At 41.6% G+C, this 12,472-nt stretch overlaps 2 protein-coding genes across 5 annotated transcripts in view; one reads left to right on the top strand and one right to left on the bottom strand.

Annotated features, from left to right (window-relative positions):
• Positions 1 to 1,270, bottom strand: part of CNST (consortin, connexin sorting protein) — a 46,541-nt gene extending 45,271 nt beyond the window's left edge. For 3 of the 4 annotated variants that reach the window (XM_040059411.1, XM_040059414.1, XM_040059412.1), the window contains exon 1: positions 1,156 to 1,270. The gene's annotated coding sequence lies outside the window, so the exon portion shown is untranslated. The remainder of the gene's footprint in view (positions 1 to 1,155) is intronic. The other variant, XM_040059415.2, reaches the window with a different exon arrangement.
• Positions 1,271 to 1,392: 122 nt separating this feature from the next.
• On the top strand, positions 1,393 to 11,922 carry TFB2M (transcription factor B2, mitochondrial). The gene is made up of 8 exons (XM_040060235.2): positions 1,393 to 1,687; positions 2,548 to 2,636; positions 3,572 to 3,725; positions 4,139 to 4,287; positions 5,886 to 5,975; positions 8,218 to 8,280; positions 9,528 to 9,679; positions 11,006 to 11,922. Exons 1-8 carry the CDS (start codon positions 1,393 to 1,395, stop codon positions 11,190 to 11,192), a joined length of 1,179 nt encoding a protein of 392 aa, XP_039916169.1. The 3' UTR covers positions 11,193 to 11,922.
• The last annotated feature ends 550 nt before the right edge of the window (positions 11,923 to 12,472 follow it).

Below are 12,472 nucleotides of genomic sequence, written 5' to 3'. Positions count from 1 at the left end.
AATGGCAGATACGGATAAAGGACGGCGTTATTTGCTAAGGCATTTTTCTAAATTCAGCCCAGCTGCTCTTCATACCACATGTAGGTCCCCCGAAAACAGAACAGCAAAGCCACAATTTTCCAAGTATATCGCTGTTTCCAGGAATATCGCTGTTTTCAAGCGATGTACCAAACAAAACGACTCTGTTTAGTAAGTACGGAAGTGTTAATTTCTCATGTTAATTTCTCACTTCACAAGCAGAGGAACAAGATATTAACCAATTTTCAAAAAATCACAGAGAAAATCTACTTCTGAACCATTAATTTGAAAACCAGTTGTACCCTGTGATTGCCAGATCTCCCTTGCGTTCTGCACAAAAGAGACAGGGAGCAGGGAAACACGTTTGGGAGGATTCTCTCTCCCTTCCCCCCGTAACACTGCGGCCACTCACTGCCACTGACAGGTTCTCGCACAGCATCCCTGAAGGATGAACTCCGGTTTGGCAAAACTTGAAAATGGTCTTAAAGTTATTTCTCGTTCAGGCACTGGGGACGGTTCCGAAAGGATAACGTCACTGCTATCGAAAATTACACGCTTCGCCGAAACCGTAATTGCAGCAAGGTATCGAGCAGAGAGAAGCCGGCAAGGAGCGATGCCGGAGATCCGCCGGAGCAGAATCCTGCACCTGCTGAGGGCGGCAGGGCGACACAAACAACCGAGTCCCGAAGTGACTATTTAGCTGCAGACGCGGAGATCAAAGACACCCGCGAAACACCCAGGCAAACCTCAAACTAAATACGTAGCTCCTGGGACCTCACCGACACACGGAACACACGCATCGCTCCACGGGCGCCCGGCAGAGCGCTGCCCGCCGGCCCGAGCCCCCTCCCGAGCCGCCTCTCGCCTCAGCCCTGTCTGTGCTCCACTCCGGGGGCACCGCGCCGGGGGCAGGGGCCGCGGCACCGACACCTGCCCACCCCGGCCGAGGCGGGCAGCGCGCCCAGCCCGCCCGGCACCGGCTCCGGCTCCTTCCCGCCGCCCGCCCGGCGGCCCTAACCCGCCCCTGGAGAGCCCGGCGGCCGACACAAGCAGAAGGCGGCGGCGGAGCGCGGCACCGGGGGAAGCATCTCGCCTTCTCCTCCTCCTCCCCCTGCGGATAAGCCGCTGTCAGCTCACCTCAGCTCCGCGGCTCGGGCGGCCGGGACCCGCCAGCCGGCATGGCGTGGAGGCGCGGGGGCTGGAGCTGCCGCAGGCTGCCGGCGGTGCGGGGCGGGCACCATAGAGAGGGCGGGCGGCGGGAGGAGAGCCCTCCGACGGCGGAGCGGAAGCGCGCTGAGAGGCCGGGCAGAGGAGGAAGTGACGCCCCGGTTGCCGCGGCGATCACGTACCCGGAGCTGGAAGCGCGGCGCGGCGATGCTGGCGGGCCGGGCCCCGCTGGGCGCCGCGAGCTGCGGCCGCCTCCTGGCAGCGGGGCTGCAGCCTCTGCTCTGCGGGCTGTCGCCGTGCTGGCTGACGGCGGGGCGGCAGTACCCGGCCCTGCGGGTCGCGGAGCCGGTGAAGGAGAAGCGGCTGGCGCGTAAGGAGCAGCGGAGCAGCCTCGTGGTCCGCCGCTTCATCGCCTGCCCGCAGCTGGCGCGCACCGTGCGGCGCTGCCTGCAGGGCGGAGCCGGCCTCGGCCCGCAGCCCCTGCTGCTCGAGTTCGCGCCCGGTGAGCTGCCCCGAGGCTCCGGCGCGCCCCAGTGACCTTGGTGGGGGGGGAATCGGTGCCGGCCGCCGCCCTCGCCACCGGCCGTGCTGGCACCCCGGCCCCGCGAAGGGCTGCTGCTGCTCCTGCGGGAACGGGCTGGGCCCTGCCTCTCCCGGGATTTCGGGCAGGGCTCGCAGCTGCGTTGCGTCCGGCGCTGTCCCGGCCGGAATCCCGGCTGGGAGCTGTCCCGGCACCTTCCCGGGACACCTGGGTGGGCCCCGGGGTGTGCCTGGGGGTCCCTTTATGCGGAACTTGGGGAATGAGTGAGGGTGCAGTCTGGAGGCTTCAGTCACTCGTGTTAAAACTTTGCTGCAGAGTGACCAGAGATGTCATTTTCTGTCAGGTAATACTTTGATTTCGTGGGTGAACTTTATCAGTAAAAGCGCACCCAGGATTATGGCTAATCCAAAACCTGGTAACCTGCAGTTACCTAACGGGTTTGGGATTTTTTTTGTTTACATTTCTGCAGAATGTATTTTAAGGATAACATGGGTAAGGTTTCACAGTATATTACAGTTGGCAGAAGAAAAAGTAATAGAAATATTTGAAACGTTATATCTAGTGCTGCTCAGTATCTAATTGTAACGCTGTGCTTAGTGTAATACAGTGAGAAATCATGGGCAGGCTCCCTGCAAATCATTTCTCCAGCTCATTTTTTGAAGTGTGTTTAACAAACACATGCCATCTCCTGTTGAAGGTGATCTGTCCAAAGCGTTGTGTTGGGAAAATCACTAAAAGAAATCACTTAGAAACTAAGACACCCTTCTAATTTTTTTTTTTTTTTTTTTTTTTCTTTTTTTTTCTTTATTCTCCTACTTCAGGTCCTGGAATTTTGACTCGATCTCTGCTTGATGCAGGTTTTAGAGTGCTAGCTCTGGAAAGTAACTTAGATTTTCTTACAGACTTACAGGTATACTTTTGATTCAGTTGCACGTTTCTAAAACATAATTAAAGGGAAAATGATAAATTAGCTTAAATTGTTGTGTAATTGTTGGATCAAAAAGGAATTGGGCAGTGATTGTTACTTGCAACATTTGACAATGCCTAAGAACAGTATGTAGTTTGGTATTGTACAATGCAGAATGTTTTTTAATTAATTTGGCATTTCGTGTATGTAGGAATTCAAGTTCATACATAGTTTTCCTATGCATAAATAAAATTTCATGCATACATTTGAAACTAATCGGAGTCATTGTAGATGTTTATGTTTAAACTTCTGTACAAAGCTGTAAGAAATCTGTAAAAATACTCTTAGTTATTCTGATTGTCTCACAGTTTTATTTAATCTGTTTTCCTGCAATTGACACTTACATGTGTTGTCCTTTCCTGCTCACTTGGGCTTTGCATCAGCTCAAAGAGGGTCAGACACAGAGCTGCAGAAGTTGCTCTAGAAGATTTGCATTACAGTGCTGGTTTGGAACCAGTGACTCTCACCTGACTTAAAATGTGTCTTCACACATTTTAAGTCATATGAGTCACACATATCTCTACAGATATAAAGAATTCTAGTTTTAAATTGTTAAAAGAAGTGGTTTGCTTGTTTAGTAGTTAGTTTGGTTTTTTTAAAAACATTGCAGAACATCTTACTTTAAGAAAGTGGTTTAAAGCTCAAGTTGAACAGCACAAAAAATGTCAAAATGCCCTGCACAGTGAAGGGAGCAATTATTTTTATCAGCTGAAAGAAAGAAGCTATTCTTTTTATCAGCTATAAGAAGCAGCTCTGAGGTTTGACTCTTGTTCAATGGATAACAATTTCAGAGAGTGCTTGAACGCATTTTTGGTTGGGCGTTTTGCAAAACTAGTTATCATATCCAGATTTCTTGAACTAAAGTTATTTCTCTTCAGTCCCTAGAGAATAGCCTGGATGGGCAGTTAAAGGTGATTCATGGTGACTTCTTCAGACTGGATCCTTTGGCAAAGGGAGCTTTGAAACCACCTGCTTTGTCTTCTGACAAACTTTTTGAAGCCATGGGTGTAGCAGCAGTTCCTTGGAGGGCAGGTATATGTTGATGATCCCACATGTTACAAACACGTGTTTGAAGGGTGCATAGGCAATTTGGCAAAACCTTTGGGAATTTGCTTGAGGTGTATGTTCTATTTAATACACATGCTAGATTAATGGGCACTGTTTTCTACATTTCAGCTTTACTTAAGATTTATGGTAGCTTCAAACCCTCCCTCCACCTATGGCAATATCAGATAATTAAGTATTTTCTTGTAATTTAAAGTTTTAGTCTAATGCAAACCGGGCATAGCTTTGACTAAGTCTTGAATTGTATTCATTCTTGAACAACACGAACTGACAGACTTTCTTCTTTTAATTGTTGTAGTTTAGGCATTAGAATTAATGAGATTGTCTAATACATACTGCAGAATTTTAAAGATGCTTTTAAATGCTATTGTGTGAAACAGACGTTCCTTTGAAAATTTTTGGTATCGTACCACAACAGTTGGAAAGAAACAGACTCTGGAGACTTCTTTTCGCCATGTATGAATGCAGTTCCATATACAGATATGGAAGAGTAGAGCTCAACCTCTTTATAAGTGAAAAAGAGTATACGGTACGTGCAAGGCATTTTACAGGTAATGAAGGTACAGTGCTTCACGGAACACAAACACATTTATATTGTATACTTAATGCTTTTGCTAGTGAATTTCTTTTCTACCAGAATTTTTAAGTATTGTCAGTTTCCTACTGGTTTGCTTTATGCAGTGGTAGCACTATTAAGAAACATTCTGTTGTCATATAACCACAGATCTTACAAATATAAAGACTGGTCTTTGAGAAGTATATGCAGCAGCAGACTAGCTGCTTTCCATTGTAAATTGTGAGGAGATTAAATTCTGTGCCATGCTTTTGCAACAAGTTTTTTTACTAGTTGCAGGTAATAGTTAACGAAGACTGAATTCAAAACACAAAAACACAGTTGAAGAAGATTCCGAGTCAGTAAATACAAATACAGTGAGATGCATTTGTCCTCTTGAGTTTTGTTTGCAGTACTGAAAAGAATAGAGGCAAAATGTAATGATTTACACTCCTTTTTGTGAATGCTCTGTACACTAAGGTGCAGAGCCTTTTCTGGATTACATACTCCTAATTTGTGCTGTCCCAAAGCTCTAGAAGTGTACTTATAGTCAAGGATGCCTTTTTATTCTCCCCCCTCACTCCCATGAAAATGGGAGGTTCAGAGAGAGTCATCAGCCTTTAATTACTTGAAGTAGACAAGGACTTCCAGGTCTGCTTGCACAAACAGTGTTTTGTCTAACACCCCTCTGAAAAAAATTAAACATCTTAAGTATATTCTTCTGTGAAATGGCAGGTTGGACACCACTGAAATACCCACTTGTATGATACGTTTTAATGGCCAGATTTTTTACTAAATACAGGGCAGCATATTAATTTAAGTCAGTCCCTGTTTTGTGGGTTTTTTTTAAATTAAGTTTTCTGGTTATAATGTGAACTCTTTGTTACATAAGAGTTGTGTAGTAAAAGCTATCGGAACCTTCTTTAACTAGGCATTGTTGACTCCTTTTTGTTGGTTGTTTGGGCTTTTTATCATATGACAAGGCTGTGTAAATCTATTACACAAAGCTAAATCTCCCTGCTACAATTTATTTCTTTCCTTGCCCTTTTTGAGAATAATCACAAGCTTTTCTTTTATTCTTGCCCTAAGAGTTGTTTGATTTCTAACATTGATCAGGATGATGACTGTGCAAGTTGCTTAATGTTCGGCAAGGTCACCTGAAGTTTCAGTTACTCTGCTTTGTCTTCTTGGGAATATTATCTTATCAGTGCAAGCTGATAACTCTACCAAAGTTATGGTTCTTATATGAAATCTGATCCTTGTTTCTCTTCTGTGTGAAACTTCTCTGCCTTAAAAGGGATCTGAAAGTATATGCTGGAGATTCATACATAGTTCAGTTATCCCAATAACTGCTGTGAAGTTCAAATATTACAATATCTTCCAGCCCTGTCTTCTGACAAGATATACTAATGTAGCACAAAGCATGTGTTTGAGGCCTAATGTAACTTTACTTTGGAATTTTAGACTTAACTGAATTTCTTACTGTTATATATATATATATGTAGATTTTGCTTATATAAAGACAGAGTCTTGGTTTTTGCAACAAAAACACTTGCTCTTTGCCATTTTTTTAGGTATTAACAGCAAAGCCTGGAAAGTCAAAGATTTATCAAGCACTTACTGTACTTGCACAACTAGGGTATGAAATTGAACTACTGCATAAGGTAAGAGTTTTGTACCAGCTGATATGGCCTGATACTATGGACATACATTTAGGAAAGGGTTTATAGTGGTTTACCATTGCAAACTAATTGGAAGCTAATTAGATGATTAAATCAGTTGGAGAACTTTTGAAAACTTTTTTTAAAAGCTAAAACAATCATGTTTTGTGTAAAACTCTTTCAGTTAAGCAGCATTGTTATTCACTATGATGTCAGTGTTTTCACTGCAAGCTTTGTACTCAAAAACATTTATTCTCAGAATCTGGTAGGAAAAAAGGTGTGTTTACACACCAGATAAACATTTTCCATTTTGCTAATGATTGTGTGAAATGAGAAGTCTGCTTTTCCAATCTGTCATGGTCTGCTCTTTGTTACATCCTCTGAATTTTGCCATCATATATGCTTTTGACTTCCTAAGATGTGTTCAGTAGAGGTTTTTTTTGAGTCCTTGTGCTTTAATGATCCAAACACACCTGCTTCTCCTACTAGCCAGTACCTCCTTACCTTATGAAACATGCTATGGTATAGTTTTAATTTTTTTTTTTTATATTGCCCCACCAGTTCCCCATGAGCACATGGCTGTAAACTTTCAGTTAGTTTATGCTTTTCAGATTTATCTTTGTGCTCTGTTTTTCTAGGAACCCACCTTCATAATTTAAATGTTTTGTTAATTTAAAATTAGGTTACACTGTCTATTGTCCTCCAAATGCCTTATACTACAAGATATTCATTAAGGTAAATATTAGGAAGTAGAAGAATAGTACTTTTTGAAGGTGGTCACCTGACTAACAGCAATAAAGTAGAAGTGGAGGCACTTGATTTCTCTTTTACCTCAGTCTTTAATAATACTGATGATAAGTCTTGGGCTGCCTGGCGCCCTGAGTCAGAGGACCACAAGTGTGGGAATAGTGACTTTAGATTTGTGGACACTGAAATTGTAAGGAACCAGCTGTATCAGCTGAATGTTCACAGATCCTTGGAGCCTGATGGAATTCATTCCAGAGTACTGAGGAGCTAGTGAAGTTATGGCAGGACCTCTCTTGATCAGGGAACAAAGGCCTTGGGAGTCTGGGGAGGTCCCTGCTGACTGAAGCAGGCCAATGCTATTCCACATCCTCCTCCAAAGGAGCATGTGAGGGAAGACCCAGTGAACTACAGACTTGTCAGCCTAACCTCAGTAACTGCAGCCATTATGGAGCACCAGATTCCACTGGGTACTGCTGAAAGGATTTGAAGAATAATGCACTCAGCAGGCACAGTTAACATGGGTTCACAAAGGAAAGTCTGGTTTAACCCTTTAGACACCCTACTGTGATAGGGCCACCTGCCCAGTGGATGAAGGGAAGATGGTGGATGATGCAGATTTTCTGGATCTAGGGAGGCTTTTGATACTGCCCCTCACAGCATCTTTCTGGAAAAGCTCTCCAGCTGTGGGGTGAGCAAGTCCAGGGTGTGCTGGGGGAAGAACCGGCTGAAGGGCAGAGCTCAGAGGGCTGTAGTGATCTGGGCAGCACCTGCCTGGCCACTGGTCACCTGGGGCTGCTTGTTGGCAGCAGCTCAGTCTGAGTCAGCTGGGTGTGCCCTGGCAGCCAGGAGGGCAGACTGCACCCTGGGGTGCCTCAAACAGCAGCACCAGCCGCTCAAGAAAGGTGATTGTCCCACTGAATCCAGCGTGGTGCAGCCTCACCTCGAATACTTGGGCAGTTTGGGCCCCAGAGTTCAAGAAGGATGTGAAGGTCCTTGAGTGTATCCAGAGGACAGCAACAAAAGCAGTGAAAGGATCAGAAGGGAATGTCCCATGAGGAGCAGCTGAGGGCTTTGGGCTTGTCTTGTTTGGAGCAAAGGAGGCTGAGGGGTGACCTCACTGCTCTCCACAGCTTCCTGAGGAGGAGAAGGGGAGAGGGAGGTGCCGAGCTCTTCTCCCTGGTATCCACTGATAGGATATATGGAAATGGTTCAGAGCTGTGCCAGAGGAGGTTTAGACTGCACATTAGCAAGCACTTCTTTACGGAGAGGGTGGTCAGACTCTGGAACAGGCTTCCCAGAGAGATGGTCAATGCCCCAAGCCTGTCTGCATTTAAGAGAACATTTGGAAAATGCCCTTATTAACATGCTTTATCTTGGCCAGCCCTGAATTGCTCAGGCAGTTGGACTAGATGATCACTGTAGGGACCTCGCAACTGAAGTAGTCTGTTCTATCTAACAGAACACTTTAATTCCATAATATATTTGCTTCCTCCCATAGGAACCTTGGTCTTCATTTGCCACTAATTTGAAAAATGGGGGACTGGCGATACCAAAAACTGTGGTAAGATTGTTGTATAGACTTTTTTTTTCTGAAGATGCAGCTAAACTACTTTAAATTAAAAATTAAAGTAACTTCATAGAAGCATTTATAGGTATATTTTTTAAGAACTGTTCTAATTAAAATTTAAGGCAGCATAGAGATTCATCAAAATTGAAGTGAAGAATAGCTATTATCTTAGAAACTGAAATAAACTAATATCTTTATTGTCTGTGATGGAAAAAGTATAGTGAATAAACAGCATAAAGGAATGTTAATAGGTATTTTTCAGAGAATAAAAAGTATTTTTCAGAGAAAGTTAATGATGGTCACAGTTACCTGCTTGAACAAAACAAGTGTTACCACAGTTAATAACACAAGCAGTATGCTGCTGGTTTTGATTAAAGTAGTTATTCACATGTCAGTTATAGATTTAATGTGCAAGTTAATTGTGGAAAAGCATGAGTCTCCAAACTTAAATCTGAGAAGTGCGAAAACGCCTTGTGTAAAGTTATTTACTTCTCTCCTTTGGAGAAGCCATGATGTTCCTCTGTATAATAAAGGAATATTCCTATTTAATTCTGATAATATAAAAGCATGTTTTCTTAATGTTTTTAAGCTTCACACTCCGCAGAAGACTGCTATGGTGCTGAATTGAGTGTAGTTTGCAATATTTCTGTAATATGTAAGTGGCTGGGTATGCCTTTTATGCTTAGTTGTGTTGCTGAAAAGCCATGTAGAGAGGCTCTTGAGGTGGGCTATGCAAGATGTACTGGGACAACTTTAGAAGTACAGATGTCAGATCTAATAATAACCACTGCTGCCAATCCAGAAGTACAATTATTTCAGTTGAAGACTCCACTTCCTCCAGTTTAATAAAATCCTCATGTTGCAATAGTGTCTTACAGTTACACTCACATAATTCTGTCTTTTTCTATAGAAAGCAAGTCTGATACCTTGCCTAGTATAGGAATACAATAGGCCATATAATATCTTGAAAACTCACATCAAGCCTGTATTGTTTATTTCCACTAAGAAAGTCCAGTTTTAAAATATAGAAATAAACCCCAAGTGATAGTATGTTTCTTTTGTTTTCTATTTCCTTTTCTGTTTGAGGCACAGGGAGGTGATGCCTCATCTTCTGATGAAATCATCTTGTTAAGACTTCTAATGAGAAATGTTACTGGTGCCAAAGATGAACCTCTTAGCTTAAGATAGATACTGTCTTAAAAAGTGATTTTTTTCATTGACTTACTCTGTTTTTCTTGCAGCAGCTGCCAAATGACCATTTATGTTTGGTACGACTGACTCCTCAGGAAAATCTATTTACAGGAGGCTTGAAGCCATCAAATGCATCTACCTTTATTTTCATGGTGAAACAGTGTTTTGCTAAACCTAAGTCTAGACTTACAGATAGATTAAAGTAAGTAAGAAAGAATTACAGTTTTTATACTTCAGAGAAATATATGAAAATATTAAAATATGTTCCCAAAGCAGTATTTATTTGCAGATGAAATACGGTCTTTTAAAAAACAAATTAATTAATTTTTAATTAACCATCAACATGTAGAATAGAAGACTTCATTTGTGCAATCTACTATACAGTGTTTTGGGGACTGTTCTGTCAGGAAGGTTGACAAGTATTTGGAATGTACATGTGCAGTAATTCCTGCATCTCCAATGGAGCTTAGGTCATGTTATCTGAAGGAAGTTTTCACTTATTTTACAGATACAATAATAAATCCACCAAGAGTTTTGCATTACAGAAATTAAAAGTTGAAAGAGATTCAGCTTATAACAGACATCAAAGTCATGCCAGTGAAAACAGCTGAAAGGTTATAGAAGGTGGAATGGGACTGTCCTCAAATGGCTGTTATCTAATTAAAAAATTAGGCTTTAGACTTTACCTATTATGCAAGCTATTCACATTTCTTTATGATCAGTGGATTTCTGTTTCCCAGAAATGGAAGGTGTTCACGGAAAGCATTGACTTCTTGCTGATGAAAATAATAAATATACTTCTCATTTGCTTATAGTAGGTTGTGAAAGTTAATTTCCAGAAAGGGAAAAAAAAAAAGCTACTAAATTCCAGTAACTCTCTTAGCAAAAGAAGTGCAAAGAGCCTTAATGGATTTCTTTCTTAAAATTCAGTGGCATTTCTTTTTTAAAGCTTCACTTGATTCTTCAGCCAGGAGGTTGAAGGCTTCTAATATGCATCTTCTGTGTACTTATGCAGTCTTTTCCTGTCTGGGAAATAGTTAATGTATATGCACATTTATAAAAGTATAGCTTTCATAGCAAAGATGTAGATGGGGGGAGGGTGGATACATCTGTTTATGTATAAAAGAAAATACCTGGGAGGTGTAAGTCACTAGTTCGTGCTGTACTGAGTCATCCTTGGCTTTAATTTCTCCAGCACTGAAACACCTTTTTAGTGTGTAATGCCTGTTACTGACTTATGCATTTAGGGTGGATGAGGGAGAGAGAGCACCTATCCTGTAACAAGGAAGTTTGTGTGGTTTGTGTGGTATTGTCTGTGTGTCCTGGGGGCTTTATTTGCTGGTTATGTGTTTTAATAGCAGAGGTTTCTTCCTGTGTGCAGTAGGGATTGAAATTAACTTGTGCAAGAAGAGGTTAGCTTCTTCTAGAAGCTGTGAAAGAGTGCAATGGACCTTCAGATAATGTTTCTTGCTTTTAATTTTTCACAGAAAGAAATGCTCCATTATGATTTTTTTTTTGTTTGTTTCAGTTCGTGGAGCTTGGACAATAGTGACACATTACTGAAAGCACTAGAAATTCCCAAAAAAGCTGCAATGTGTAACTTGTATCCAGAAGACTATAAGCGTCTTTTCGAGGCTTTGCAAAACTCCGATATGTTTACTGAAACCTTGTTCTATGATGAAGTCTTGGCAAGTACAAGGACCATGAACTTATAAAACTTTTGGAAGATCACCTTTGCTTCTGGAAGATTACTTTGATAAAAAGTGATTTAAATAAAATCGGAGATACTGTTAGCTAGATGATTTCCTGTCCAAACAGGAAAAATTTAGCAAGTAACAAGAGCCTTTCTACATAGGATGAAAGTAATGAATTCACAGTTATTTTTCACAATCCTATCTGGAATGGATAAGCTTTGCAACTTTTGCAGGAGCTTATTAGCTTTTGCTACTGTTGGATGTACCACTTAAATGCAACTATTTGTTACACTGTTGCTATATATTTACAACATTTGAAAAAATTGAACACACTAAATTATTATTTGTCTGGTTTTTATTTTAGTGCTTAATGATTTGAATGCCCTTTTGACAGATTCCCAAAATACAAAGGTCTTTACAACCACTGAGTTGGCTACATTGTCTGCTTTTCTGAATTTGCAGCCTAAAGTCAACATAATGCTAATAAATTAATAATGGTATGTTAATAGAAGACGAAGTAATGACAGGGTGATAAAACGTTAACTGAGAGTTGCTTAAAATAAAGATTGTGATAGCCCTGAGGAAAAGTAACTGTTGTTTCTTTTGAAAATAATAGGGGCAACCTGTACTAGTGTATAACACAATACACAAGCACCTACATGTGTATAGGGATTATTTTAGGTCTGAAAGTCACCAGAATATTCAGTGCTGTATAAATGATTTTAAAAAAATAAAATCATCTTACTTGAAACCTTTGCCAATATCTTCCTTTAATGCATCATGCATGTACCAAAAAATTACTCAAAACCATATGCTATTAAAATTCTGGTTTTAGCCATAGTATTCTGTAAGGCAACCTGTTCTTAATTTCTCTTTCTATTTTACTGTTTATCATTCTGTTGTTGTTCAACAATGCTGAGAGGTTGTACTGTTTCTGTGTCCTATATTGTACCCTCTGGGAAGAGCTGTAGCAAAAAATACACTTCTTTAGCAAAGTACTAGTTTATAAAACGCCATTTTGATGAAGGCTGATCTATTTTCAAGCTGTGGATGACAGCAGTAGTGCAAACAGAACTGTATTTCTTAAACTTAGTGTGAGGTATAGATGTGATAAGCATTCATCTCTGTCTTCCTCCTCTAGTTCTGGCTGCAGATGACAAATCGAGCAGCTTCAGTTCACTCTTCTAGCTAGGCTGCAACTCTCTTGAAGCTGCTGCTGAGCTTTTCTAATGTTATGATGAAACCTGTAGAAAGGCTGAGGGTTAATTTGCAGTCTGTCTCAGAGCCTTGCTGTAGAGCCT

The sequence above is a fragment of the Hirundo rustica genome, chromosome 3, assembly GCF_015227805.2.
Source record: "Hirundo rustica isolate bHirRus1 chromosome 3, bHirRus1.pri.v3, whole genome shotgun sequence".
NCBI lineage: Eukaryota > Metazoa > Chordata > Aves > Passeriformes > Hirundinidae > Hirundo > Hirundo rustica.
Note: the sequence above shows the minus strand (reverse complement) of the source record. Positions and strands in the feature narration are given on the sequence as shown.